This window comes from Papaver somniferum, chromosome 8 (assembly GCF_003573695.1).
Source record: "Papaver somniferum cultivar HN1 chromosome 8, ASM357369v1, whole genome shotgun sequence".
NCBI lineage: Eukaryota > Viridiplantae > Streptophyta > Magnoliopsida > Ranunculales > Papaveraceae > Papaver > Papaver somniferum.
This window is the reverse complement of record NC_039365.1, coordinates 150602966-150616035: the sequence shown is the minus strand read 5'-3', so window position 1 is coordinate 150616035 and position 13070 is coordinate 150602966. Positions and strand designations below refer to the sequence as shown.

Sequence of the window (13070 nt, the reverse complement as noted above, 5' to 3'; positions counted from 1 at the left end):
ATTCTTTTGATTGTTGGACCAATTACAGCTGATGTGTTGGTATCAACAGGTTTAGCCAAGCTTGGGTATGAATATGTTAACCTAGGTAAGCTCATGAATATATCATCTTTTCAGTACGTGCAAATTCATTTTGCGTCCTAAACACCAACTATGCATAGTTATCTAATCTATCTTTTCATCAGATGATTGTTGGGGTGAATCTGATCGTGACTCAGAGGTTGGTATTTGTCACTTCCATTTTTATCCCCATTTTTTTATACATTCCACGAATGATTCAATATGCAGTAATTTTCGCGGCATTTAATATCCATGAAATTACATTTCAGGGTAATTTGGTCGCAAAAAAATCAACTTTCCCATCAGGGATCAAGGCTCTTGCTGATTATGTTCACATCAAAGGTCTTAAGCTAGGAATTTACGCGGATTCAGGGTACTTATATTTAAACATTAAAAATCTGGTAATCTGTAGGCATGGTCAATCCTTCAATGTTGTTTATTTCTTACTATATCGTGCGTACCGCCAAATTGATATTCTTGTCTTTGAAATTGAAGAAATGTATATATATCTTGCAAATGAGATGAGTGATGTTGAGGTCCTTGGCAATTAATGTATGTATGTCTCGTTCGGGTTTGAAGCAAAACAAACATTTGTGTATAAATAAAAGTAGGGAGATTTGTAAGATGTGGATGAATTTTCCTTAAGCCGGGCAATCATAGATGGGATGTGCGAGATAATTTCTAAATCCTGCTTCCAGGCGGCGGACATGTACTGGAACAATGCCAGGTTATCTTAATCATGAAGAACAAGACGCTAAAACTTTTGCTTCATGGGTATGGTTGCGTTACCTTTTGATTATTTTATGTAAATGAACAGTTTTCTTTTTATAATTTGATTTGATATGGCTATATCCTCCATTGAGCAATTAATGAAATTTTGTGTTACATACACCTGCAGGGGATTGATTATTTGAAGTATGATAACTGTTTCAATGACGATATAAAGCCAACAATAAGGTTATTAATCATAACAGAAACTCATTTAGCTTGCCTTTTTTGAAACCAGTTATATAAATTTTCTGTCAGTATTTTGTAACATAACAAGTGGTATATCTTGTCAACAGATACCGTATAATGAGCAGAGCTCTTAATCAGACAGGACGTCCTATATTCTTTTCTATATGCGAATGGTAATACAAAAATAATAATTTCGTGACAAGTTGAGTTTCCAGTATTACCCAACATGATGTTCAATGCTGTAACTTAGAATAATTTGTATCAGGGGAGATATGCACCCGGCTTTATGGGCTGGTGACTGGGGAAACAGTTGGAGAACTGCTAATGACATCAGCAATCCTTGGATAAGGTCTGTAAGAATTAACAAATGATTTTCTTTTTAAATTCTTAGTTAAGCTAACAAAAATTGTTTGTCGACCAGCATGCTTTATACAGCGGACATGAATGAAGTGTATGCTGATTATGCCAAGCCAGGAGGTTGGAATGGTTAGTTTTATCGCCGTCTCTTAACATCTTACACGATTATATGCTAAAGTACATTGATGTTTGGAAAGGTTATGATTTCTCGAAGATCCGGATATGCTCGAAGTAGGAAATGGAGGAATGAAGTTTGGTGAGTATGTGGTGCATTTCAGCATTTGGGCGATTTCTAAGGTACAGAGATACATATACATATGAGTATATATTGTTACTCTCTCTGATTTCTGTGCAATCAACTTTGGATTAATGGATGAACATCGCACTTGTATGCAGGCACCCCTTCTCCTTGGATGTGATATATGAAACACCACAACTGAGACCATGGTGATCATTGACAATAAAGAGGTCATTGATGTTAATCAAAGTATGTTTTAAAAGAACTAATTAAGCACCGGCTTATCTAGGCAATTTTATTGTTTGTTAACATGAATGATATGGTGTTGAATACTCATTGTGAGTAGATCTGCTGGGTAAACAACGCATTTCATGAAAGTCTGCATTTACATTTCATATGGATATGGTTCTATAGATATGGGCTGGTCCACTGTCTTGTAGGTTAAGATCGGTGTTTAAGTTTAAATAAGTCAAACTTGTTTTTGGGTCGGTAAGTTTGGGTTTGGGAAAGTAGGAATTGACGTTTAATCCCATTTTTGGTTGGGATTTAGACTGTTGAGTCCTGTCACTCAAAGCCTAGTACTAGGAGGTCCTCATCCACCAAATTTAAAACGGGTTAGTCCATTTTTTGACGAATCAATCCAAATCCATATTCTCTACTGCCAAAAATACCCACCACTGATATAACTTCTTTTTTTTCAGTTTTACTTTTTCCTTTCCATGTCTCTCTCGTGATGAAAAATCATAAACCTAATATCGATTCAATGAAAGTTGAATCTCCAAACATAAATCCCAGAATGAACTTTTGATTCAATTAGGTTCGATTTGAAAACCTAAATCTTTACCATCGGTACTTTTTTTGAAGATTAATTAATCCAGGAGAAAATTTGATGAGATTCAATTTCAACATCGAAGAGCTCATGGTTCAAAGAGAATGGAAAGGTAAGTGTAATCTATTCTTAACATTTAATTTGGTCGCAATTGTTATATGACTTCGAATGGATTTAACAATTTTTTTTTTTACGATTTCGAAAACCTAAATTAAATGAAACTGGGAGTTCTCAAGTGTTTTCTCCCTTTCTAGTTAGGGTTTGACTGTAAATCTATCTTCATCGTATACTTTAGAGAAGCATGAAGAGGTCACATTTGGTCAACCTCTTAAATTTTCACCTCTACACTCATTCGGTCTATCTATTTTTTTTTTTCAGTTTTAATTTTCTCTTAGATGCACCCGTGTGGGTTACTCATTAGGCTTACTTAATCATAGAACTATATTTTTTATAGTTGGTATATCTACTGCCAACTAAGTGGGTCATGAAAAATGATGTGTAAGGTAGTCTGTGAACCTTTTGGACAGATGAGAAGAGAGATGCTAGTTGAGATGCGTTTAAATTTTATGAGGAAGAAATTATATATGCAGTTAAAATTCAAGTAATAGGAAAAAACAGTACGGTTTAATTAAGTTAATTATATCATAGAGTTTTTATTGCATGGTTGATTTTCTGTTATACTTGGAATACACTGTCTAGCTTATCTCAAACTTGTCTTTTATGAAGCTCAAGAGTCATCCTGTGTGCAGTCTGTCTACAATTAAATATCGCTTGGCTATAAAAAGTCAACAAGGACCGAGTTGTGGTGAAGGCAAGACTAGAAATTGATGGTGCAACCTGGAATGTGACATGTGTTAGCATGGGAAATCCTCATTGTCTTACTTTCTCAACAAGTGAATGCAAGGTACGCATTTTTGGAGGAAACTAGTAATACCAAATTTCATGCATCATGCCCTATGTTCGTTTACCATGTTACCATTGATCTCCGAGAATGCTCCTTAGCGCTCCGGCCTTCTTTAATGTATCGGTGCAACATCTCATAATAGTGTTTGAAATAGTTGTACACCTACTCATTTTCGATGTGTACATAATTATACACCTATTGTCAATGTGCACATAGTTGTACACTCGTTGATCGTAATGTCTACATAATTGTACACCTGTTGATTGTTAGTACCTAATGAGTCTTGTGGGCGTGTATGCTGGAATTTATTAAGTTTCTAGAGAGGTGTACGTATTTGTACACTAATATGTTCTGTAATCACTTGTGTTAAGTTTATTTTTAATTTTGATTGTATACGTGTTTTGGGTGTACATAGTTATATACGTATGCTGATTATTAATGTGTACGTAGTTGTACACATGTTGATTATTAGTGGTACAGAAATTAATGTCTTGTACGGATATTAGCCATGGTTCGATGGCTATGTAGAGGGGTGTATGGGAAGCAAATAGGACTTGACTTGGAATCCGATAGGAAAAAAAGACATTGTTATCAATTTGCCCCAGTGTTTAGAATCCACTGACTGTAAGTTAATAACCTTCCGGAGCTTCACCACCTAATTGATGGATGTGTACATCGTTTGTACACCACTGTAAAATCTCAATTTATTTGATTATTTACTCCCTCATTTTATTAGAAATCGTATTTGTTACTCTTTCCCTTGAAATTTTCTTCGGTTACGTATTGATCAGAATCTTCTTTTTTTGCAGCAGCGATATTCGAACTTCGAAGGTCGGAAGAGAAACTAAATATTATTGATCAAAGATTAATTGAAATGCAACTAATGTGGAAGAGGGGTGATGGTACTTGACTGGATTATGTGGTTTTTTGTACACATAATTGAAAGTATAATCCTTGTACATAGTCTTTTAGTTAACGTTGTTTTTTTCTTTTCACACTATCATCGCTGTGTTATTAATTTGATATTCTTTGTGCCGGTTAATAAGTGTGGTTCATTGGCAAAAATGCATTTTCCTGCATGTAAATATATGAACAGCTGCCACAACTAGGCGAAAAAAGTAGTAAAAAGTGTGTCCGATGGCAAACACTATTTGCATCCTCTTAGTGCAGTGACTAATAACTTCTTTAAATTCTACAGTGATTAATAACTTCTTCTGATTTGATTCATTGTAAGCCATGAAAGATAATCGGAGGGAGGAATTATCAACTTCAAAGTTAATTTGGCAGCAATCTCAGCATGGGGATAGTGTTCATTGAGTTAGTTTCTTAGTTTGTTTTGTATATTTTATAATTTTAACTTAGAATTATAGCAACTATTATACATCTTCACGTGTTTTCAGTTTGCTCTTCTTTGCACCATACATTGTTGAACTGATTGATCTTTTTCGTACATGATAGGTTGCTTGCTGGGAACTCCAAATGAATATCAATGTCCAGGGGTAAGATAGCTAATGGATTGAGATGAATATCCACAATGGTCTCCCCAGAAGTTGTTGGTGAGTTGAACTCAAGTTGTCATTGTCCATTGTGACGAATATCACATGAAATTCTAATCATGAACCTAAGCTTTGTATGTGTTAACAGAAAAATAAAGGGCCACTTGAATTGGTTTAGGAAATCATGTATAGCTGGATTAGTGCTCAACTGCTATTGAAGAGTCACTTCATGTTGGTTATGATAGAAATTAGATGTGTACGTATTTGTACACTTATGATATAAGTGTACATTGTTGTACACATGTGACAGAAATTGCATGTATGCAAAATAGTCTACTCTAGGACTCTTAATCAAATTTTACTGAATAATCTTTTTTCATTTCTTAGATGTCGAATCAGTGCTGCTATGAGTCACTGAATGTTATAACGGAAACTACATGCGTAAAATGTTAGTACACTTACAATATAAGTGTATATTGTTGTACACATGTGATAGAAATTAAATGTGTACATAATAGTGCACCTGTAATACGAGTGTATATTGTTGTGCACCTGATAAAATTTACCTGAAACTTTAATGCTGTGATGATAACTTGTAAAACAGATATGAACAACAAGACGCACAGAAAACCAGGGTGGTGGAATGAAAAATTTATCAACGCAGACATAGACAGCAGTGGTTGTCTCAATTTTACAGAATTTAACGAGTATAACGGATACTTCTAGTTATCAAGTTGCACATTATATTAAGTTGTAGTTTTTTCTTTTTATTCACTGAAAGCTTTCTTATTGCAGTTTCCTTCATGTACCCCGAAGAAGGTGACAGTGAAAATATTCAAATGTGGGATAATGGTGTCGAGAACCTTAATTGGCTGCTGCTTACTTGAGTTTATCCCACTTGTTTCTTTTTGCTGGAAAAGGTTCATGTCTCTTGGCATTTATGTTACCATCCTTCTATACGTGTACATATTGGTGCACCTATAATATTGTGCATATTGGTGCACCTGTAACAAGATGAGTGCATGTGAATTTCACTACCATTCTCATCCTAGAAACAATCCTATTTTATTTTTCTTTGACCAAACCCAAAATAAACATGCTTATCATTTTTAGTAAACTCTAAATAGAAACTATGCCTATCTTTATGATTGTGAAACAGATTAGTGCTTAGTTCTATAAGATCTTGCAACTAGTATTATGAAGGTGCCTTTGTATTTTGGAATTGTTAAAAATAGGTTTGGGTTTGTTTGAATTTGTTTGTTCTGGGAACTAATCTGATTACCTTTACTTGTTATGAAGAAGGAAGAATTATTATAACTGTTTCAGTGGGCTAAGATATAAGAACTCATTTGGAACAAATGCAAACACATCGACTTTTCCCATGATTAGACCTAGTAATTCATGCGCAGGTGGCAGCAAAGTTAGAGCTGCAGTTGTTTCTGGGGATGAACATGTTAAATCATCAGGAGCATTTGAGACACTGGCAGCAGATATGCTTCCTACAACTGATGATTTATGTATGCACAAGGATGAGCCTGATTGGGATACACCAACGGGGGAAGTCAGTTCCATAGGTGATGCAATTGAAGATATTCGTCAAGGCAAGGTTTGTTCTTTCTTAGTTCTGATCTACTCTTCCTACCCAAAAGTACTAGTGAAACCGTGAAAGTGATGATACCCACAACTCTTTTTCTTTTCTTTTTTGATCAGACAGTGCACCCATAACTCAGAACTGGGTTTGATCTGGCGTGATCATGATGTCCATGATTTAATTCAAATTTTCTTTTGGGTCTATCTTACAGAAGGCGGTTGTTGTTGATGACGAAGACGATAGAGAAAATGAAGGAGATTTAATAATGGCAGCAGAGTTGGCAAACTTGTCATTATTGTGGATGATTCCAGTTGTATATGGTGTATGTGGTGTACAAACTGGTCATGAGTCTTTGGATTTTCTTGACTACTGTAGATGTGTACATGTTTGTACACTAGTGTAAACTTAGATTTCAAAAAAAATAAGAATTATATAGTCAGATGGTACTCTTTTTTGTAGCTCTCGGAAAGAGCTTTCGTAATATATAAAGTTTACGAATTTTCAACAAATGCTTCAAAAGATAAATTGTTTTTTAATTATTTAAAATTATCGACGTCATCATGAGTCATTTTGGACTAAACTGTAAATATTTGGATTAAATTGTAAATTAGGAAGGTTATATATGTATTTTTCATATTTTAAATAACTTTTGGACTAAACTGTACCTAGTTAACTCGGGATGGATTAATCTATATTTTTTGATACGTTTTTGGACTAAACCGTTTTTCCCCTTTGGGAAAACCTAAACTTGGTCGGTGATTAATTAAGCTTAGGGTTAAGAGTTTGTGATAAGCTCTTAGTTTACTTGATCCTAAATTCTAGGACCTTAATAACTAAGTTAAGGAAACCCTATTCTTATAGGATAAGTAATATACTCCTATAAAAGGAGGTCTAGGCTATGGAATTCTTAATGAGTTCTCAAGGAAATTCTCGTTAGAGATGTGAGGAATTCATCCCACCTCTTGGGTGGTATGTGAGATACCTAATGGTGGAAGGAGTACATCATTATGGTGCTTGTGGAATACTTATCGATGTTGGAAGATATCTCGTTATGGAGTATTCATATGGAGATGTTGGTAAAACATCTTGTTAAGGAGAAGATCATCTTGGTGGTGCTGGATTAGATTATTGGTGTTGAGCTGAAGGCGTCCATGGTAATTTATATCAGGATGTGCAGAGAAGATCATCTCGTTGTGGTAGATAATGTGGTAAACAATGTCTCGTATGGGTGAAAACACTACTTTGGATTTATAGGGCGTTTGTGAGAGTTGTTCGGTCACATTGTGGTGAGTCGATAATTGATTATTCAATTCTTGTGTAATTCTCAATTGGTTTTATAATAAAGAAAGAGGTCGTACCCGTTTGGTGGATGTAGGCAATATTCACACATTGTGCATATTGTTGAACCACGTTAAATCCGTGAGTACTTTATTTTTTGTTGCTTTTGTTTATGGCTTACATTTGTATGGTTCTCTTTCTCTTTTTTTTATCCTGGATCATAATGAGGTTCATGGAGCAATCCGAGAGATCAAGTGCTTGTTAGCTATTTTGTTTCCGCAGTAATAGCATGTAGATGGCTCTGAACCCCAACAATTGGTATCAGAGCCCTAGGTTGGATAGAAGATTTGAAGATGAAAGTTTTGGGTTTTCTGGATTCGTAGAAAATTTTGAAGACAAAGGATTTGGTTTCATCAAGTATGTGTGGATTTGATGTTGCAGCTTCCGAAGATGTAGAGTTTGATGTTTTCAAGTATATGTGGTATTTGATTTCATCAGTTTTTGGGAACAAAGCAAAGTAAAGTGCGCTTCTGAAGGAATGGGATTATATCAAGTGATCTGCATTCAATATTGTCAAGATTTATGGTCTTGATGCTTATGGTGCTCTACATTGGAGATTTGACATTGATACTTATTGGAGCGTAAACCCTATGCATGGCTTCAAGTAAGTTTTATTTATTCTGTATACTTCGTACCATATTCTTGTGAACTTTTGGAAAGACCTACGTAGATTGGTTTTCAATTAATCGGTGTTTGCTTGGAAAGAAACAATAAAGCAAGAATATCGCAGTTGAGATACAAATATTGATTTGTATGTTTGTGGAAGTAAAGATGGAATATAAGCATGTCAAAGTCTCATTATTGTTCCAAACCAAGAAAACAATAATTTGGTTATCAATCGTCATCAGTTGGATTATGTTGATTCTTGTCTTTAACCTGAAGTTGAAGAATGTGAAGATAGATTCATACTCATTATGCCTTAGTTGTTTGTTACAATAAGGATATGGGAAAATCTTGTTGTAGGTTTCGTTTTGGAAAAATTGTCCATTGGCCAGGGTTTGATATGTTCCAGAAGTGAAGATTTTGATTTCCAATCTTAGTATTTGAAGCATGTGGCTACAAATAAATTGCAGGATAGTTATCGTTGGATGAGAAGTGATATTGGTTGTGGTGGAGCTATGGTTTCTTATTTTTATATAAGAAGAAGTTTTTCGACACAGTTTGTAGAGTTTTTTTGTCTGTGTTGAGTATGGCATTCTGTCGGGTAGAACAATGTTTTTGTAGTTTCTCTCGTACTGTTTCCGATGGAGAAGCTAGATAGTTTGTGATCTTTTGATTCTTGTTGATGACGTTCTAGTCGAATATTTGTTAATTTGGTTGTACACCATTTGAAGTCGATCGGAGCTGGTTGAAGTGCAAGACCATTTGGAGAAACAGGTTGGTCTATTCGTGTTGCGGATACATTCCTATTTTGGTAAAGACTCGTTGTGAGGAATTAAAAAGGTATCGCATGGACACTTCAAGGCTACAATGAGTATGGTAGTGTGGCTACGAGATAGCGTATACTATTTAGGAGAAAACACGGTGCATGAATTTGAGTAGGGCTACAATTTGGACGCGTTTTTCCCGATAACCTTTTATTTTCATTGGCTATTTGATTTTCTGATGATCAATGTGAGACTTTCTGGTGGAGAGACTACATTATATCAATGGTAATATTTGGAGGTTTGCTCGTCTGCTACAGTTACTGAAATTGATTTCAATAGTGACAGATCCTGTAGAGATGAAGGTAGAGATTTCTATTGAGAAATTTGTTTTAGCAACGATATAGTTTCCGTCAAGTTATTTTCTCTAAATAGCATGAGAAGATAAACACAACAGCGCCTTGAATTGCTTGGATCTTGAGGAAGTTGCTAAAGGTTTCAGATTATGGTTGTGTGTCTGATTGGGTCTTCGTGTGAAGGACGGATTATCAATTTTCGAAACGTTGGTGTACGTTTGGAGAAAGATTAGAAAAGGGATATTCACAAGAGAGAATGTGTGACATTATGTATTGTTACAAGGGTAACGGTGAATTCTTCGACGATGGTCACAATTCTATCCGAATCCGAATTGAGTTGTGGTTTGACTGTCATGAAGTCGAAACTATATGCTTGCTAAGAAATTGATAAAAGACTAGATTGACAATTAAGTAAAAGCCCGTTGAGGTTGCTGAAGTGGTGAAGATGATTGGTGTGTCATCTATCGAAGTCTCTGTGAGATGGACACATGTTTTGTATGTATGTAATTGTTCAATATATGATGATCTTTTTGAAGGAGTAAAACTCAATTGGGAAAATATGGTCATAGAATCATGATCCAATCGAGGATAGGCTCGTAAAGCAAGATTCGTAGAGATGAGCTCGAGATTGGCACGCAGTGGAAATGATCTGTGAATTGGTTGTATTTGGTGCGCGGTTAGAGTCATGCTCAATATGCTTTGGTACATACAAAATGGTTAGTTTCTTGGAAGCTAACATGGAGGTTGGTTTGTTACAAACTAACGCAAAGTATCTCGTTAACTCGCTTTGGAGGACATGCTCGTGGAAAAAAGCAAGTGTATGATTAGTTCTTTGAAAAAGCAATTGACTTGGATGGAGTTTAGAGACAAAAATGAATATTGTGGTTTCTTCTAAGGTAATGCTTAGGAAGACGAACGGAGGATACTATGGTAGTTTTATTTGGTGATCGAGTAGTTACGGATGTCAACCCTAACGGATGTGGTGCGCAACTTGGAGTTAGTGGCTCGGAATAGCGGAACATTAACTCAGGTGAAGCAAGGCCAGTCAAGACGGAGTTGTGTTCGTAGTATGAAACAAGTTCGAAGGTGGCAAAGTCTCAAGTGCAAGCTAAGTTCGATGGTAGCATATGGACAACAATCGTGTATGATCTGATTGAGTTGGCATGGAATACACCTATAATGATGCCAATCAATGTGGAGTTGTGAACATAAAGGAGTAAGGTGTATTTTCTCAAGATGTTGCATAACGGGTGATCATATGATGATGGTTGGTGAGATGGTCAAGTTTTTTCGCCTTGGTGGAGATTTGTACAATCACCGATAGGTTGGATTGTTAAGTCTTGAGTTGTTGAAGTTCAAGTTTGGTTTACTCTCTTATGGTGCAATTCTACAGAAAAATTTGGGTGAACTACATTTAGGTTTGATTCCTATTGAGGATATGTAGGCATTCAGTGATGGTGCAATCGATGTTCATAAGATGGAGGGAAAACAAGTTGATCGTCTCATGCATAAATGCATGATCCGAGGTGGAGAATTGTAGGTTTTAAGATCGGTGTTTAAGTTTGAATAAGTCAAACTTGTTTTTGGGTCGGTAAGTTTGGGTTTGGGAAAACCTAAACTTGGTCGGTGATTAATTAAGCTTAGGGTTAAGAGTTTGTGATAAACTCTTATTTTACTTGATCCTAAATTCTAGGACCTTAATAGCTAAGTTAAGGAAACCCTATTCTTATAGGATAAGTAATATACTCCTATAAAAGGAGGTCTAGGCTATGGAATTCTTAATGAGTTCTCAAGGAAATTCTCGTTAGAGATGTGAGGAATTCATCCCACCTCTTGGGATGGTATGTGAGATACCTAATGGTGGAAGGAGTACATCATTATGGTGCTTGTGGAATACTTATCGATGTTGGAGGATATGTCGTTATGGAGTATTCGTATGGAGATGTTGGTAAAACATCTTGTTAAGAAGAAGATCATCTTGGTGGTGCTGGATTAGATTATTGGTGTTGATCTGAAGGCGTCCATGATAATCTATGTCAGGATGTGCAGAGAAGATCATCTCGTTGTGGTAGATAATGTGGTAAACATTGTCTCGTATGGGTGAAAACACTACTTTGAATTTATAGGGAGTTTGTGAGAGTTGTTCGGTCACATTGTGGTGAGTCGATAATTGATTATTCAATTCTTGTGTAATTCTCAATTGGTTCTATAATAAAGAAAGAGGTCGTAGCCGTTTGGTGGATGTAGACAATATTCACACATTGTGCATATTGTTGAACCACATTAAATCCGTGAGTACTTTATTTCTTATTGCTTTTGTTTATGGCTTACATCTATATGGTTCTCTTTCTCTTCTTCTTATCCTAGATCATAGTGAGGTTCACGGATCAATCCGAGATCAAGTGTTTATTGTTAGCTATTTTTATTTTCGCAGTAATAGCATGTAGATGGCTCTAAACCCCAACATGTCTGACAATAAAGTTGTTGTACTTTTTGTTAATCAAAGTCCACGGCCTACATCCATGACTGCCCATTGGGATGACATTGGTATTCTATAAAACATTGTGGTAGAAGCAAGAGATCGTTGTAAGGTGAATATTGTTTCCAGTTTCTTTTCTGTTCTACTTTTATATGTTATGCTTATGATGTTCGTATATGCTATATCCTAAGGCATACATCAAAGAACATTTGTAGAAGTGACGTATAAATCTTAAAACTTATAACGTTTTAGTTTGAGATAGTAAAATAGTACACAGATAAAGTAGCATTCCAATAACAATAAATCTTCATAAACAAGTTCACTAGGTTAAACTCATCAAAGCTAGTATTAAAATAATTCAGAATTTAATGAAGCCAAAATCAGAACTAAAATAGCATATCTATCTACTCAAGTTATGATATAGCTCTCAAAACTTCACTCATATGCTAGTGATCCTAAAATTCCTAATCATGTATAAATTATATGTGGTTTTATGATAATTATCTATTTTATATGATTAATTGCATCACGTCTGGAGACTAACTTCAGTGATAAATTGACAACGGCAAGCATAACCCCACATTCATGTATGATGTTCATATGGAAGCCTATACCTTTAAAGATTTGTACTGCCTAGTGAGTTCATAGAGACAATTGACAAGATTCACATCTCGAAGAAAAAGAAGATCAAGGTGATCACCGAAAGAATTTCTTGGTCAGTAAGTTGAGTTTTGCACTCCATTAGTGAGTAGTTTACAGTTACAGTTAGCAGAATTTGCTGCTTTATGCAAGTTTTAGTAATTCAGAAGTTTTTGTATCATTTAGAGGTTCTCTTTCAAATTGAGCATTAGTGGTCTTGAAAACTTGTTTATTACGTTAAGTAGGATGTATTCGTGCAAGAAAAATTACAGATTCATGGATAATAGTAATACTCTAAAATTTCTCTTGTTTGTTTTTTCGAGTTTAACTTTGTTTTCTCAAGTTAAAATTAATTTCTGCTATATTTTATTTTGAATTTCCATTGTTATAGTTTGGTATCACAAAAGATTTTCCTACCTTGGCAGACCTGATTCGCAAGAATGAATGTGAATACTAAACTGGGCA

At 35.3% G+C, this 13070-nt stretch overlaps 1 protein-coding gene across 1 annotated transcript; it reads left to right on the top strand.

The window, feature by feature from the left end:
- The first annotated feature begins 28 nt into the window (after window positions 1-28).
- LOC113303497 (alpha-galactosidase 1-like) lies at window positions 29-6934 on the top strand. The gene is made up of 17 exons (XM_026552535.1): window positions 29-85; window positions 183-217; window positions 327-430; window positions 756-831; window positions 956-1014; window positions 1122-1187; window positions 1280-1363; window positions 1436-1500; window positions 1569-1668; window positions 1768-1858; window positions 2474-2550; window positions 3165-3342; window positions 4152-4659; window positions 4801-4898; window positions 5443-5545; window positions 5634-6444; window positions 6641-6934. Exons 4-9 carry the CDS (start codon window positions 778-780, stop codon window positions 1604-1606), a joined length of 366 nt encoding a protein of 121 aa, XP_026408320.1. The 5' UTR covers window positions 29-85; window positions 183-217; window positions 327-430; window positions 756-777; the 3' UTR covers window positions 1607-1668; window positions 1768-1858; window positions 2474-2550; window positions 3165-3342; window positions 4152-4659; window positions 4801-4898; window positions 5443-5545; window positions 5634-6444; window positions 6641-6934.
- Window positions 6935-13070: the final 6136 nt, after the last annotated feature.

Coding starts and splice junctions, on each gene's coding strand:
- LOC113303497 (XM_026552535.1), top strand. CDS start 778: ATGCCAGGTTATCTTAATCATGAAGAACAAGACGCTAAAACTTTTGCT. Junction 1,188..1,279: donor TTCTTTTCTATATGCGAATG/GTAATACAAAAA, acceptor AATTTGTATCAG/GGGAGATATGCACCCGGCTT. Junction 1,501..1,568: donor CAAGCCAGGAGGTTGGAATG/GTTAGTTTTATC, acceptor ATGTTTGGAAAG/GTTATGATTTCTCGAAGATC.